We start from the raw sequence: 12,909 nt of genomic DNA, 5'->3' as shown, positions 1-12,909 counted from the left end.
TCAGAGACACGAGCTTTTTAATGGCTTCTCCTCGCGTTATCTCCTTGTCCGATTTAGCCCTAACCTATACGGCTGCCACATCCAGATTTCCTCATCCTTATTAGGGAGGAACCAAAACCCTAATCCTATCTTGTTCTCTCCTATAAATCGCTTCAAAGACTGTTTCTTTTCTCTTCTTCTCTATCTCTCTCTCGTGTCCGTTTCATGTCTGATTGATTCATGATTTCTCATCTCGAACCCTAAGTTATACATCCATCGGCTTTGTGTTCTTCTTCTTTTTGGCAATCAGTGGTTAGTCAAAAGTCTAGGATTTTCATATAAAGATTTGATTTTGCTTTGAAATCGAACCTAGATTTCATATTGTTTTTGTTGTGTCTCTCTCTGTTCATCTTTTAGGTTTTTTTTTGGTCTCCTTTTGTTTATCCGTCGAGACTTCTAGGTGGAATCAAAGCTTGTTGCTTTATCTCGATCTTGGTTTTTAGCTGAATCGTGTGTTAAGATGGCTGGAGGTGGAAACAGGAGAGATGAAGGATCGATCACGATCCAGAGTACCAATTTGTTTGCAGCTTTGGACACTCGTAAGAAGAAGAAGAAGTCTGACAAGGCAGGTAAGGGCAAAGGGTCCTCTAAGTCACGAGAGCCAGAGAAGGAGCCTGAGCCACAGGTCTTTTGGGCACCTACCCCTTTGAAAGTTAAGTCTTGGGCTGATATTGATGATGACGATGAAGATGATGACTATTACGCCACCACTGCTCCTCCTCAGTCTGGCTGGAGCCCTTCTGAGCCTTCCCATACTGATTCAAAAGACGTTCATGTCGAGGTTAGAAGTCTAAACAGTTTATGTTTTATGTTGTGTGTCTCTCTGGTTACTGAATTTGCTGTATGCCTATTGAGAATATACATGATGGTAGTAAGTAAGAACACTTTGTGTATATGGGTTAACAATTCTCTTTGTGACTTGGGAATTCTGAGAGTTTGGTTTCTGTTCCGCTGTTGATTTATCTTATGCTTATTGCTCTGCTAAGGTGTTAATAAACTAGTTTATGTTTGGTGGTTATAGTTGCACAAGTTGCTTGACCACTCCTGAATGTTTCACTTTTGTATTACTTACGTTGTGGTTGCATTGGGGTTTCTCCTTTCTTGTTTAAAAAGCTGTTTTTCAAGTTGACATGATTTTGGCGTGAGTTCTGGTGTGTGTGATTTCGATTTCTGATGGGATTATCTTGGTTTGATTGTCAGGAAAGTGAAAGTGAGGAAGATATTCTTGATGAAGGTGATGATGAAGTGGAGGAGGAGCATGAACAGGAAACAGAGGTACAGGTTCATCCAGACCCTGAGCCTGAGGTGAAGAAGGCTCCTGAAGTTCCTGCACCTCCTAAAGAGGCAGAGAGGCAACTTTCCAAGAAAGAGAGGAAAAAGAAGGAACTTGCTGAGCTTGAGGCTTTGTTGGCTGATTTTGGAGTTACCCCCAAGGAGAATAATGGCCAAGAGGAATCTCAAGGTACTTTTTTCTGACATCTTATTGGCACAGCCATTGCAACTGATTGTTCCAGGCATTTGTGCTCTAGTGTATTGCTGTATTCTCTTTTTAAAATGTTTTGTGTTGTGTCATTTATCTTGCTGAGAAAATCAGCATGTTTTAATCTGTCTAGCATTTTGCTAATTGGGATACATTGTATGTTCTTTCGCAGATGCTAAAGAAGGAAAGAAAGAAGATGCCAATGGAGAGGGAGAGAAGAAGGAGAATGCAGCAGGTGGGGAGTCAAAGTCATCGAAAAAGAAGAAAAAGAAGGATAAGCAGAAGGAGGCAAAAGAATCTCAAGAGCAACAAGCAAACGACAACGCTGATGCTGTAGAGGAAGCTACTGGGTCTGAACCGACGGAGGAAGAATCTCCAATTGATGTCAAAGAAAGGATAAAAAAGCTTGCATCCATGAAGAAGAAGAAGTCAGGCAAAGAGGTGGATGCTGCAGCGAAAGCTGTTGCGGAGGAGGCAGCTGCGAGACGTAAGAAGCTGGCCGCTGCAAAGAAGAAGGAGAAGAATCACTATAACCAACAGCCTGTGCGGTAAATCCTGAATCACCACCATTTTGATCTTGATGGAAATACAAATATGAACATGTATTCCGCCGTATATTGTTCATATGAGTCTCTGTCCTAATAAATCTTTTGAAGGGGTCTGGTTTTTAGGGTTAAAGACATTGAAACCTTTTTCTAGTCGTATTACATTGAACAGGCTAAAGTCAAAACTTATCTCTTTGGTTTCTTTTTGAACATTTTTGTTTTTTTTATAATATCAGACCTTTTTAGGTACATTCTTGTCTTCAATCATCTTCGTATGTATGGTTTGATGGTGTTTATGTCTTCTGCTTTCATTTGATTTCATGTGTTCTGATTCATGTCTTGCTACTAAATCTGTTGCTTGTCCCTCGTCCATAAGGTATAATAGTGTTGCCCATTTGTAAGGTTTTTGACTAAAAACAGAAAAGGGTTAAAGAAGTGGGGTTGGGGTTTGATGATCGGTTCTAAATCATTTATCATCCAAAAGATGGACTAGATTACCGGATTTAGGAACATGTGAGAGGTTGGACCAGTGGAAAGAACATCTTGTGCCTTTAGCCTACTTTTGGATGTCCTTAGAATGGTGTACGTGAACAGATTTATTATGCGAGCTTTCATGTGATCATGATCCGAATATACCCATTTCTTTTTGTAGTGGTTAAGTAAGCATTCCATTCTCAAACCATGCATATATATACGCTCCTCGGATACTTGATTGTGCTTCACTCCAAGTCTCCAATTGAAACTCTCGATTTTGAACCCCTAAATTATGTTCTCGTTGCTATGCCTTCTAATCCACTCTGCCTTGGTGCTTCCTTTAACAATCAGAACTCTGAACCCATCGTCAATGGTAGATCATGAATGCATGCATGCACGATCATATCCATTATTGTGCCACTATCACCATCTCTTGTCCATTGATCAAAACATCTCTTTATCCTTGATCATCACACCCATTCACAGACTTGAGTGTTGTACTTGTGTTTCACAGACTTAAATTTCCTGTTCTCAGCCCCACACAGCCATTCTACTCATTAATCACGAACTCATGTGGCGTTCCGAAATTGTTGTAGTAATTCGTAGTCATGTTTCATCTCGCTTGTGTACATACATGCACTCACAATCAGTCTATATTGATCAATTTCCGTTTCAAAACCTCAATCTTTTCTCTCGAGTCTCAGCATCGTATTTCTATTAATATTCGCTCTGAACAACTTTAAGTGTTTCTTTTCACAAAAAGAAAAAAAAAACAAACAACAAATGTTTAATGCTTTTTACAAACAAATTCTTATTTTATTATTAGGCTAGTGGTTTATTAGCTAGATTGGAACTAACATATATGTTGGTTTCTATTTACTTTTTTTTTAACAAGTATAAAAGTAAAAAAAAAAAAAAAAATCACATGTTCGAAATTAGGAATTTTTCTTGATCTTCCTCATTTTCTATATTTAGTATAAAATTAAATTTATTCACATATTTCTAGATATTTTATGTTTTCTTATTCTTTTTTTTTATAAATGTTTTCTTATTCTTAATTGAATGAAGTTTACATTTTATTATTTTATTCATCTATTTTCCAAAATTTTGACTAATGGATGAAACATTTGTATACATGAAGAAATCTCTGATGGATTGACTCATAGATCTTATGATAATGTTCTTGACTAACTTTGAAAAACCAAATTTTATACAAGAAAAGGTATTTATAGACTTGTAAATGTAATTCCTTAAACTATCTAATGATAAATTTGGTCGTAGCTGTTTTTCTTAAAATTTGGTTTTCCCCATATACCAATCTAAAAAGTTTCACGAAACCTAACCAGTAAATCTCACCAGATACCCCGATAATTATCGATTATTTTGTTACAAGAAAATCCAATAAATTATTGAAATAAATCCACTAAAATTTTTCCAATAAATTATTGAAATAAATCCACTAAAATCTCTTCAAATCTTAAATCGGGTTTAAAGATATTGGTACAGGCGTTATCAAAATTGCGAGTGGGTAATTGCGGTTAAACCGGACCACATTTATACGCACCTTTGCTTGCTTTGTCCTTCTTCTTCCCCTATCACCTGCACACACACAAACTCGTAAGCTTCTTCGATTCTCTTCTTAGTAGAGGAAACCCTAGTTTCCACACCTTCAGAAACCATTCAACCTATGCCAGGATTCTCGGAAGTGGGTTGTCTTAAAGTCTGAAGCTTTAGGGGGCTAAGAGCCACACTTCTTGGTCCCCAGCTGATGAGAGCGCGATAATGAGCTTGAGATTGCAAAGCCCTTTTCTTTCTACTCCTCTGCTTCATGGTTCCTTTAATCGCAGAGACAAGAGAATCAATGTTGCTAGAAGGGCGTTTCGTAGCAGGCGTATATGTTCGGAGAAGAAGCAGAATGATTGGTTAGCCCAAGTTGCCAAATTTTCTCAGTTTTGTGGGAAAAATGTACAATTGCTTAGGAAGTCTCTTGATTCTAGAAGTAGAATGGAGGTAAAATGTCTGAAAGAGCCTTTTGCACGAAGTAAGGGTTTGGTTAGGTCTTTGGCTCCTGTTTGGGAAGAGGGTTTGTTTTTCTTGAGGTGTTCTGTTTTCTTTGCTGTGATCTCTGGGGTTTGCTTCTTGGTGTGGTATGGACAGAACAAGGCTCGTGCTTTTGTGGAGACTAAGCTTTTGCCATCAGTTTGCTCTGTGCTTAGTGAGACTATTCAGCGTGAGGTTGATTTTGGAAAGGTTAGAAGAGTTTCACCATTGTCCATAACACTTGAAGCGAGCTCCATTGGTCCTCATTGTGAAGAATTTTCCTGTGGTGAGGTTCCGACTATGAAAATTTGTGTCCGTCCTTTTGCTAGTCTTAGGAGGGGGAAGATAGTGGTTGATGCGATTCTAAGTAATCCAACTGTTTTGGTTGCGCAAAAGAAAGATTTTACATGGTTAGGGATACCTCTATCTGATGCTACTTTGCCAAGCCATTTGTCCTCTGAAGAAGGGATTGATTTTCGCACCAGAACTCGAAGAATTTCAAGGGAGGAAGCAGGGATCCGTTGGGATGAAGAAAGGGATAATAATGCAAGAAAAGCTGCAGAGATGGGCTATATTGTCCCTTGCAAAGATATTTCTCAAGCTAAAGATAATGCGGTGAGGCACGATAGGACTTTTACTGAAATAGCAAATCCCAACTCCTTTATTTGCATGGATGGAAAGATGCATTCAGCAGACCAACATTGCATGGACCCAAGTGTTGATTATGACGTGAAGCATGCTGAATTGGAGAAATCATTTGGCATAAAAATTCCTGGTTCAGGGCTCAAGTTCTTGTCCAAAGTGTTAAAGGTCCCAAGGAAGTACAAATTCAAGTGGAATTCAAAATCACATAATAATTCAAAGTCTAATATTAGTGCCAAGAAGAGAATTCTTGAGCGTAGTGCTTCAGCAGCTCTATGTTATTTCCATAGTCTATCACAACAAAAGCTTGAGGAGCCTTCAGTGATATCAACAAATTATGATGGGTTGAGTTTGGATATGCTATTAGTTAAAGGTGATAGAGAAATCAGTAATCAATATGATCGTTGTGTGCCGTATGGTGAGCAATCATTAGCTAATGATTTGGGTGGGAAAGATTACCGAGGGAGGAGAGAAAGGCTCCTTGGTGTAAAAAAGGTTTCCACGTTAGACAAGTTCACTGTATCATGTGATCCATTCCTTAAGACTGTTGAAATACTCTGTGCACTCGTACAAACTAAAGGAAGCCCATCTGGTGAAGATGTGAATTCTGCTGAATCTGAGACTTCAAGCAATCAGAGAGGGGATATATCTATGAATGTTGTGGATCAGAATGCGGACAATGTTCCACATGGTAATCGAAGTGAAAATCAACGTCGTGACGTTACTTTCAAAAAGCATGAGCATCAACATGTAGCAAATCATCAGCGTTTTACTAGGCCATGGAGCAAAAAGTTGAAGGAAATGGTGTTTAATAGTCTAATTGGTTCCTCTAAGAAGTTAACAGGAGGGGCAGATCCAAATGCTACTGACAATGCTTCTCATTTGAGTGATGGATTGGAGAAGCTCCCTGCTGGTTATGTTGAGAAGACACTACCAGTTATGCTTGACTCTGTACAGTTTAAAGCTGGGACACTTATTCTATTAGCGTATGGCGATACAGAGCCCAGGTGAGGGTCATTTATTTTGTAAATCTAATGTTTAAGTCGCCATTTAGGCCTTTCTTTTACTCTTTACCACCACCTTTCGATAATCAATTTTGTAGCATAACATTTTTACTTTTAGCGTCAGTCTAAGTGAATATCAAACCCTATACTATCCTCTGAGAACAGTATGGTCTTAATATCTCTATTTACATAGTTCAAGCTGAGTGAGGATGAGGTCTTTTTAAGATTTAAAGTGACTGATTTTGGTAAACAACATTTATTATGTAGAGAAATGAGGAACGTCCATGGACATGTTAAGTTTCAGAATCACTATGGTCGTGTGTATGTGCAACTTGGTGGAAACTGTAATATGTGGAGATCAGATGTAACATCTGAAGATGGTGGGCTTTTGTCCGTTGATGTTTTTGTTGATACTGTTGAGCAGAACTGGCATGCAAATTTAAATGTCACCAACTTCTTTGTCCCGGTAAGGTAGCAGATGAATAGATGACGTATGCTTGGTATCAGTTGCAATGGTTGGCTTATCATACTTCTACATGTCTGCAGATTTTTGAAAGAATTCTAGAAATTCCAATTGAGTGGTCTAAGGGAAGAGCTACTGGTGAGGTGCTTTTCTAATGTCCACTGTGTGTCCTCGTAGTCAATTGAAATTTATTATTTTCGTTATCAGTCTACGTTTTATGTTTTTAACTTCTCCATTTTTTCTCTAGTAGTTTCTTTGTACAACATCTCTACGAGCTGTTAAATATGCCCAACTATACCACTGGCTAAGTTGAGGGGTCTGAGCAAAGTTCCGAAATAATATTGGCTTTCCCTTGGTCTACTGCATTGCAGGTTCATCTGTGTATGTCTAGAGGGGAAATATTTCCAAACCTACATGGCCAACTTGATGTCACAGGACTAGGCTTTCATATAAATGATGCACCTTCATGGTTTTCTGTAAGTCTTGGGTTTTAATATATCCTGAATATGCTTTCTCATGTTTCTATACTATGTTTTCTCAAGATCTATATATATATATATATATATCTTGGGTTTTACGCTTTACTATGTTTTCTCAATATCTATATATATATATATATATATATCTTGGGTTTTACGCTTTCCATGTAATTCCTAAGACATAATGCTTCTCCTGTCGTTATCTTTAGCTAGTAAACGCAAGATGTCAGCTCAAGGTTACAGTTGCTGACTCAGCCACTCAGGCTACCTTTTGCCTCATATAATCTTATTTCGTTTTTACAGGATGTCTCAGCTAGTCTGTCTTTCCGGGGCCAGCGCATTTTCCTTCATAATGCTAATGGTTGGTTTGGAAAGGTTCCTTTGGAGGCTTCTGGAGATTTCGGTATACATCCTGATGACGGGGAGTTTCATCTCATGTGTCAGGTAACATTTGTTATGTGAACCCCTAATCTAGAGAGCAATTTTTGTTATCTAGATTACCAGTCAAAGACTAAACGAAATGATTTGATGTGGGTCAATATTCTCGCTACATTGGATGACTATCCTCATCTTAATGCATGATGTGTTTTCCTAATTTCCCCATCAAAGCTGTTAATTTGTCCCTATTTTGTTTTAGGTTCCCTATGTGGAAGTTAATGCTTTGATGAAAACGTTCAAGATGAAGCCCTTGGTTTTCCCGGTATAATTAATATTGCATTCTGCTTGTTCTGTTAAAATTCACCATTTATATAACGCTATATGCATTTTCATTTCGTTTTTTTTTTCTTTTTTTTTTTGCTTCTGCGTAACTCCTTTGTCTAGTCCCAATTCATTTTCTTATCTTGGCCTGCAGCTAGCTGGTTCTGTTACAGCTGTATTCAACTGTCAAGGCCCGCTTGATGCTCCCGTTTTTGTGGGAAGCTGCATGGTATCTAGGAAGATAGCTTATTTGTCTCCAGATCTCCCTTCATCTTTGGCATATGAGGCAATGCTTAAAAACAAGGAAGCTGGTGCTGTTGCAGCATTTGACCGTGTTCCATTTTCCTATCTTTCTGCTAATTTCACATTTAACACTGACAACTGTGTAAGTAATTTCTTTGTCTGTTTCCATCTCTGTGAGGTATGAATTAACTTTTCGGATATTTTCAAATTAGCCTATTTCATGTAATAGGTTGCTGATTTATATGGTATTAGAGCTACCCTTGTTGATGGTGGGGAGATTCGTGGAGCAGGGAATGCTTGGATCTGTCCAGAGGTATGTTGTATTGACTTACCTACCATTCCTAGTATAATCCTACGCCAATTGACGTGGCAACATTAGTGTGTCTGGGTTGGGTGAGTACTGGGCTGAGGGAAAACGGGACACCAAGCAGTGAGCTTGGCGATATGACCAAGATATGTGGCTCAATCTTGAGTTTCTCTTGAGGGATCTGCAGATGCATGCTTACTCTTTCCAGCTGATTTTATGAATAGCCTATTAGGTTTATCATTTAACTGCATCAAGTCCCATATTTCATCCAAATAAATTGTTGTGATTGTGTGTTTCACCAGGCATGTGTAATACCTGTGTAGGCATGAGTGGTAACTGTGTCTTAGATTTGTTTTTTTTTTCTTCTTCTGAATGGAGCATATGGTATGCCTTCCATCATAATCGACTCAGTTTATTAACTGTAGGAATATGCCTTCCATCATAATCGACTCAATTTATTAACTGTAGGAAAATGGTTATGTCTCACAAAGATCAGCATGTCTCCCTTCGTTTATGGATTATATGGAAGTTTCAGTTTTATCGCCCCTAATTAATCTGAAGGACAATATGTATAACATCTTAAAATCTAATGTCTTCGTTCATCATCTTATTTAGCATTTTGTTTGTTCTTGAGTACTGGACTACTGGTTATCATTTTGTGTTTCTGTTTTTCTAGTTTATGCTGACTAAGGTATATTTTACAGGGGGAGGTAGATGATACCGCACTGGATGTGAACTTTTCAGGAAACATATCTTTTGATAAGGTTTTGCATCGTTATATGCCTGAATATCTAAATCTTGAGCTGCTGAAATTGGGTGATTTAACTGGGGAAACAAAACTTTCTGGTGCCCTCTTGAAACCGTAAGATACCCTTGCCATTCTCTTGGGCCATATGGAGTGTTCTTTAATGTGTGTGCTTGTCTTATTGTGCTCATTTAAATTTTGAATGCAGGAGGTTTGACATTAAATGGGCAGCACCTAAAGCTGATGGCTCCTTAACTGATGCTCGGGGAGATATTGTGATATCACATGATAATATTATTGTCAATTCATCATCCATTGCTTTTGATTTATACACAAAATTAGATACCTCATACCAAGACCAGTGTTTGTCTCACCAAGACTTTGCCCAAGGGGAGGCCATGCCATTTGTTGTTGAGGGGCTTGACTTGGATTTACGTATGCGTGGTTTTGAGTTTTTCAGCTTGGTCTCTTCCTATCCATTTGATTCGCCAAGACCTACACATTTAAAAGCAACAGGAAGGATCAAATTTCTAGGGAAGATAAAACAACACAGCACTACAAAAGATGGAGATGTTGAGTCAGGCAAATCTGAAGATGCAGATGCAATTTCTAGCCTCGATGGTGAGATTTCCATATCAAGTCTCAAGCTGAATCAGTTGATTTTGGCCCCTCAACTAGCAGGATTTTTGAGCGTTTCACGTGATCATGTTAAGGTAATGTACTGAATTCTTGCTTCTGTGAACCATATCATCAGCATCAGTAACAGCCGGAGCACTAGTAGCAGCTATCCTTGTGACAAACCTTTCTGTTTGGCAGTAAAAGATCTGTGATTGATATGAGATTTCTAACTGTTGAAGCTTTTTCTTAATTTTTTTCTGTCAATTTATTAAAACTGTATCAGTAGGTCTCATATATCTGATTCGAACAGCGTCTAGATAATTGTTAGGTATACAAAGGTTAATCCATGAATTTTATACTAATTTTTTTTAGTATTGCATATCCAGCTTGATGCCGTGGGCCGGCCTGATGAAAGTCTTACACTAGACTTTATAGGTCCCACTACAGCCTAATTCTGGCGAAAATGTACAAAGTGGAAAGTTACTCTCCTTTTCTCTTCAAAAAGGACAACTAAGAGCTAACGCTTGTTTTCAACCACAACAGTCTGCTACTTTGGAGGTATTGCTTTCTCTTGTTTACAAACATGCTTCTATTTGATCTTTTGAAGAGAAAAGGAGAATCGGCTGCAGATAATTTACATTTTGTCCTCATCTCTGGTCCCAGATACGCAACTTTCCACTGGATGAGTTGGAGTTGGCCTCACTGAGAGGGGTGATTCAAAAGGTAAACACAATCATATGAGTTATTTATTCTGTGTTAGTGCTGGGTGCAGGTTCAGTCTAGATAGATTATTATCAGCTGTTATTTACTGTATTATCAGCTTCAGTTTATTTAGGATATTTTCTTGCATGGTAACACCAATGTCAAGGAAGATTAGTCTCACTTAATAAAACGTTCATAAGATCACGTCTTGCAAGTATCATGAGTTAGTTTTAGGAATATGAAACTAAATCTTGTTATAACTATCAATAATATCTTACTTTTCATTTTACTTGTAGGCAGAGATTCAACTAAATCTTCAGAAGCGAAGGGGACATGGCCTGTTGTCTGTAATTCGGCCAAAATTTAGTGGAGTTCTGGGTGAAGCTTTAGATGTTGCAATAAGATGGAGCGGTGATGTGGTATGTAGTTTAACCGTACATGCCACCATATAGATTGATCATTTTATAGTGTAGGCAGAGATTTAACTAGAGATATTATATCGATGTTGTCTAGTTTACTCATCTCATAGTACATCATTTGCCACCATATATATGGCCATAAAAAACTCAAAGCCTATCTCACATTTCTATGTTTGATTACTTTGTTTAAAGTGTTTCATGTTGTCCGGAAGACTAAGGTAATAGTGAGATGAAACTGTGTATAATTGACTAATACTTTTACCAGTGAAGGCAATATGAGAATATGCATAATGATATTTCTGCTAATCCTCTTTATCTTTCTTACTGAAGATCACTGTTGAGAAAACTATTCTGGAACAAAGCAATAGCCGGTATGAGCTTCAAGGTGAATATGTATTGCCGGGTTCCCGTGACCGAGACCTTGGTCAGAAGGAAGCTGGCAGTTTCTTAATGAGAGCCATGACGGGTCATCTTGGAAGTGTTATATCTTCCATGGGAAGATGGAGAATGAGACTTGAAGTGCCTAAGGCAGAGGTTGCTGAGATGCTTCCTCTCGCAAGGCTTCTTTCAAGAAGTACAGATCCAGCTGTTCACTCAAGATCAAAGGTTGGCTAATGTTATTGCTAAATAATATGCTTATATTGTGAGTAGCCATATTCCTAAATGGTTGTTTAATAGAAATTCAACCTGCATGTTCTTATATACTCTTTGAGTTGGATGCCTCTGATTATGTGGGTTTATTGGTTATATGGCAGGATCTTTTTATTCAAAGTGTGCAAAATCTCTGTCTACAAGCTGAAAATCTTCGAGACTTGTTAGAGGTAATATACCAAATATGATGTCTTTCTCATTCTAAAGTAACTAACAGGCTTCGGAGGTAGTAAGCAGATTCTATAATGACATAAAAGAACTGTGTAGATACTATTAGGCTCATCTTTCTTTCTTTCTTTATTTATTTCTTTCCCATAGTAAATTTCATTGTTCCTTGAAATCAGGAGATACGTGGGTATTATACTCCACCAAGTGAAGTCGTTCTTGAAGATCTAAGTCTTCCAGGTTTAGCTGAACTCAAAGGTCATTGGCATGGTTCGCTGGATGCTAGTGGTGGAGGCAATGGAGACACCTTGGTATAAACATAACTTTGTCATGTCGTTTTTAGAATGAAAGGATAAACATTGTCATCATCTAAAGGGACTCCAAATTGGTTTTCATGAGCATTCTAGTCCAAGGGGATGTGTGCAGCTGTCTTAAAAATGAAAAAATAAACAAAAACATGACTGGGATAATTAAGTAAACTTTTCTAGTGGTGCTCTTGTTTAAACGTTTTCCTCGTACATCTATATCAGGCCGAATTCGACTTCCATGGAGATGACTGGGAGTGGGGGACTTACAAAACACAGCGTGTTCTGGCTACTGGCTCATATAGCAATGATGATGGTTTACGTCTTAAGGAGATGCTTATTCAAAAAGGAAACGCTACACTGCATGCAGATGGGACCTTACTGGGGCCAAAAACAAATCTTCATTTTGCTGTTCTGAATTTCCCTGTCAGTTTGATACCTACCTTGGTTGAGGTTGTTGAGTCATCAGCTACTGATCTTGTTCACTCTTTGAGAAAACTCTTGTCACCAATCAAAGGAATTTTGCACATGGAAGGAGATCTTAGGGGGAGTCTTGAAAAACCAGAATGTGATGTACAAGTTAGATTATTGGATGGCGCGGTTGGTGGTATAGACCTTGGACGAGCTGAAGTTTTTGCTTCTCTTACATCTAACAGTCGTTTTCTTTTCAACTCCAACTTTGAACCATTTGTCCAAAATGGTCATGTGCATATACAAGGGAGTGTTCCTGTTAGCTTTTCGCAGAAAAGTATCTCTGAGGGGGAAGATCGAGAAACCGATAGAGGTGGTGCAGTCAAAATCCCCAGCTGGGCAAAAGAAAAGGAAGATGATGAGAAGAGAACCTCAAGGGATAGGAGCGAAGAGGGATGGGACAGCCAATTAGCTGAGA

At 38.4% G+C, this 12,909-nt stretch overlaps 1 protein-coding gene and 1 pseudogene across 2 annotated transcripts; both read left to right on the top strand.

Moving 5' to 3' along the window:
* LOC104752202 (general transcription factor IIF subunit 1) lies at positions 18 to 2,360 on the top strand. Of its 2 annotated transcripts, XM_010474275.1 has the most exons (4): positions 19 to 291; positions 397 to 820; positions 1,240 to 1,501; positions 1,692 to 2,360. In XM_010474275.1, the coding sequence occupies exons 2-4, from the start codon at positions 500 to 502 to the stop codon at positions 2,069 to 2,071; spliced, it is 963 nt and encodes a 320-aa protein (XP_010472577.1). In that variant the 5' UTR covers positions 19 to 291; positions 397 to 499; the 3' UTR covers positions 2,072 to 2,360. The 2 variants fall into 2 exon arrangements, with proteins under 2 accessions (XP_010472576.1, XP_010472577.1); XM_010474274.2 differs by having other exon boundaries at positions 18 to 820.
* Positions 4,119 to 12,909, top strand: part of LOC104752201 — a 12,581-nt pseudogene continuing 3,790 nt past the window's right edge.

Source organism: Camelina sativa, chromosome 16 (genome assembly GCF_000633955.1).
Source record: "Camelina sativa cultivar DH55 chromosome 16, Cs, whole genome shotgun sequence".
In the NCBI taxonomy this organism is placed as follows: Eukaryota; Viridiplantae; Streptophyta; class Magnoliopsida; order Brassicales; family Brassicaceae; genus Camelina; species Camelina sativa.
Note: the sequence above shows the minus strand (reverse complement) of the source record. Positions and strands in the feature narration are given on the sequence as shown.